General features: G+C 33.6%; 1 protein-coding gene across 1 annotated transcript; it reads left to right on the top strand.

Annotated features, from left to right (window-relative positions):
* The first annotated feature begins 719 nt into the window (after positions 1–719).
* LOC115712386 (phenolic glucoside malonyltransferase 1) lies at positions 720–2,078 on the top strand. The gene has a single exon (XM_030640659.2). It carries the CDS (start codon positions 720–722, stop codon positions 2,076–2,078), a length of 1,359 nt encoding a protein of 452 aa, XP_030496519.2.
* Positions 2,079–4,092: the final 2,014 nt, after the last annotated feature.

Raw genomic sequence — 4,092 nt, 5'->3', positions numbered from 1 at the left:
CCTTAAAAAAAAAAAATATATATTTTATTTATTCTTTCTTATTCATTGTTTCAATAATAATGATAACAATTTGGATTTATATAGAATATTTTTTTAGATATTATATTATTATTAATATAATTAAATATCGAGTTTTATATAATTTAAAGAAATAATTTTTAAAAAATATCGTTAATTAATCGTATACAGGTGGCGTTTGGTTGGAGGTAATGAAATGGAATGGAATGGAAAGGAAATAATTTTCATTCCATTCCTTTGTTTGGTTGCATTTTAAAGTATTGGAATGGCATTCCAATGGAATGCTCTTTCCACCATTTTGGTGGAATGGCTATTCCATTTTAAAATGGAAGGAATGACCATTCCAATGTAACAAGAAAAAAAAATTAATTATTTTTTTATCAATTTTTTTTGTCCATTTTAAATTTTATTCCATTCCATTCCTATTCCCATTCCCATTCCCATTCATATTCCTATATTTTCATTCCTCCCAACCAAACGCCGTGTTTTTTTAACATTTTTCTATAAATACGGGCATTATTATTAGACAATACTTTTTATAAGTAACCCCTCATAGTTAGTTAACATATGTGACTTTAAGTTATATATATATAGTAAGTTTGCACATGCTAGTCACCACTCAACCATGGCCATGGCCTCAACCAAGCCTTTAAGTTCTGTATATATACAGTAAGTTTGCATATGCTACTCACTACTCAACCATGGCCATGGCCTCAACCAAAATACTTGAGGTCACCCATGTGGCTCCATTCACGGCCACCACCCACTTCACTCTCCCATTAACCAGCTTCGATACCTTGTGGTTCAAATTCCCACCAGTCCAATCTCTCTTCTTCTATTCTCTTCCCAAAGACACTACATTTTTCTTGAACTCTCTTCTCCCAAAACTCAAACACTCACTCTCTCTCACACTCCAACACTTTTTACCTCTAGCCGGAAAGCTAACATGGCCTCAACATTCCCCCAAACCAATCGCTCTTTACACACCAGGCGACGTCGTTTCAATCTCAGTGGCCGAATCCAATGCTGACTTTGACACCCTTTCCTCAAACCAACCCTTTCAAGCCTCAAAGGTTCGACCTTTGGTTTCTCCATTACATGTTTCGGAAACAGGGGTTTCTGTAATGGCTCTTCAAATCACTGTTTTTCCTAATAAGGGATTTTGTATTGGCCTCACTACCCATCATGGTGTTGGAGATGGGAAATCCGCGACTATGTTTATAAAATCCTGGGCTTACTTAACTAAAGAGAATAATCCGCCATTGTTACCGGAGAAGCTTACACCGTTTTATGATCGGACTGTTATAAAAGACCCATCTGGGTTTGAAATGAAGGTCTTGAATTATTGGATAGGGAATCCTGGATCAACGTCCTCAGATTGTAGAAACAACCCAAAACTGTTTCAATCTGAATCAAGTCAAAGCTCTGATCTTGATGAATTATACAGAACCATTTTCGAACTAAGTCGATCAGATATAGATAAACTCCGTCGAAGGGTGACAAATCCAAATAACCTTCATTTATCTTCTTTTGTTCTTACTTACGCTTACATGTTCGATTGTTTTCTCAAAGCAACAGATGGAGATAAAACTAAAAGTAAAGTCTTTTTAGATTTCGCCGTCGATTACCGGAATCGTTTAACACCTCCGGTGCCGGAAAATTACTTCGGTAATTGCGTGGTAATCAAGGCAAATTACGACGACATGAGAGAGGAGGAGTCGACATTCACTGTTCTTGTGGAAAAGGTGAGTGATTTAGTGAAAAGTGTGGGGAAAGAGAAGGATTTACAGAGCGAAACAGAGGAAGTGATATCGAGGATAATAGCTACTTCGTCGGAGAATTGTTGCCATGTCGGAGTAGCTGGGTCGCCGAAGTTGGAACTTTACAGCATAGATTTTGGATGGGGTCGGCCAAAGAAGGTGGTTTTCGTATCTATAGAGAATGGAGCTATTTCAATGGCGGAATGTGGAGATGGAAGCGGAGGCATTGAGGTTGGTTTGGTTTTGAAGAAGCATCAAATGGATCTTTTTGCTTCCATTTTTATCAATGGTCTCAATTAGAATAATAATGTTGTTTGATTTTGTTTACTTTAGTGTTTTTCTTTTTTAAAATTGTATTGTATAAAATTAGGTAATATATTTTGGTTTTTTTTTTTTTTACGAAAGAATAGAGCAATTTAAATCGTAACCAAAATCTACATAGCAACTCACATAAAAATTATGGGAGAAATTACCGGAGCAATTCAAATTATAATTTTTAATTAAAAATAATTTAAAACTAAAATAATTATTTTAAAATCATACAAATTATTTTTTTTTCTTCTCTTTATGCCTCATCTTGTTCTTCCAATCCCCATTTCACCAAGCTCGAAGACACCGTCCACTGCATTTACTCTTTGCACCTCCCTCCATCTATCTTTCTCTTTCTAGTTTTTTAAGCACGATCATCCGCATCTGCACATAAGACTGGCCCTGAGTTAAAATAGACCATAGACCAAAAAATAAAAAAAAAATTGGACTCTTATTATAAAAATAAATAATATTTTTAAAAATTATTAAAAAATATGTATATTTTAAAAAGGTATATTTTTATTGAGCCCTTAAAATGAGTGAGCCCTTGTTATATAAAAATAATAATAAAATGAGTGAGCCTAGGCGCAAGCCTAATCCGCTTATACCTAGCGCCGGCCCTGTCCGCACAGCTAGTTTCATGGCCAACTCCCGACCACAATGATTCATTTTGACCACGAAATCAACACAATTAAAAGAGTGATCCGATATCACCAAAACATTACAAAAATATAAAAAAGATCAATAATTCACTTGGGAGAGGAGCTAACCAGCTTCGATACCTTGTGGTTCAATTCCCACAAATCCAATCTCTATTCTTCTATTCTCTTCCCCAACACACTACATTTTTCTTGAACTCTCTTCTACCAAAACTAAAACACTCACTCTCTCTCACACTCCAACACTTTTGACCCACTTTTTACCTCTAGCCAAAAAACTATTTATTATGACACACTATTAGAGTTAAGCCTTTAAGGTAGAAATATGACGACATTTTAGTTAATTTAATACATAATAACTCTGTTAAAAAAATACATAATAACTCTGATAACATTTTGATACTGACAGTAACTCCGACAAATTTTTTAGTATTGACTCCATTGACTTTCCAATCATCGGTGGCAAATCCGCCGATCAATGTACTTTCATTTATTTCTAAAATTTTATTAGAAAAATATAAAATGGATTTTAATAATTTTTTATGGTAATACAAGTGATATTAAGTTTTTTTTTTTTTTTAAATGCATATTTTATTTATTATGTTTCCTTACTTTAAATAGAGTAGTTTGCGGCAAAATCCTCTTATGTTTTAATTTTTACACACTTAACCCTTTTATCTTTTTTTTTGGTGGTAAAACCCCCTTATGTTTTAGTTTTAATACACTTAACCCCCTTATCTTTTTTTTTTTTGGTGGCGAAACCCGCTTTTGTTTTAATTTTTATACGCTTAACCCCTCTATCTTTTGTTTTGGTGGCAAAACCCCCTTCAGTTTACTTTTCTTTGCAAATTTAAAGTTTTAGTTAGATATTACCGTTAAATACTAACTGGATAACTAATGTATCCACTTCGAGGTTTTACCGTTACATATACACAGGTGTATACAGTGGTCATCCAGATGATATTTAGCGGTAATATTTAACTGGCGTGTCAAATTTGCAAAGAAAAATAAACATAAGGGGGTTTTGCCACCAAAAAAAAGATAAGGGGTTAAGTGTATAAAAATTAAAATATAAGGGGGTTTTGCCACCAAAAAAAAGATAAGGGGGTTAAGTGTATAAAAATTAAAAATATAAGGGGATTTTGCCACCAAAAATAAAGATAAGGGGGTTAAGTGTATAAAAATTAAAACATAAGGGGGTTTTGCCGCAAATTACTCCTTTAAATATGTCATACTTTTTTTTTAGAGTGATCTGAATGGAATTTCCGGCACACAAGCTAATTGTCTAGCTAAAGATATACAAAGTCAGAATTTGAATTACTACAAACAAAGCGATTTATATAAGA

Source organism: Cannabis sativa, chromosome 4 (genome assembly GCF_029168945.1).
Source record: "Cannabis sativa cultivar Pink pepper isolate KNU-18-1 chromosome 4, ASM2916894v1, whole genome shotgun sequence".
NCBI lineage: Eukaryota > Viridiplantae > Streptophyta > Magnoliopsida > Rosales > Cannabaceae > Cannabis > Cannabis sativa.
Note: the sequence above shows the minus strand (reverse complement) of the source record. Positions and strands in the feature narration are given on the sequence as shown.

Bases quoted from the DNA above. Each gene is read 5' to 3' on its own strand.
- LOC115712386 (XM_030640659.2), top strand. From the start codon at position 720: ATGGCCATGGCCTCAACCAAAATACTTGAGGTCACCCATGTGGCTCCA.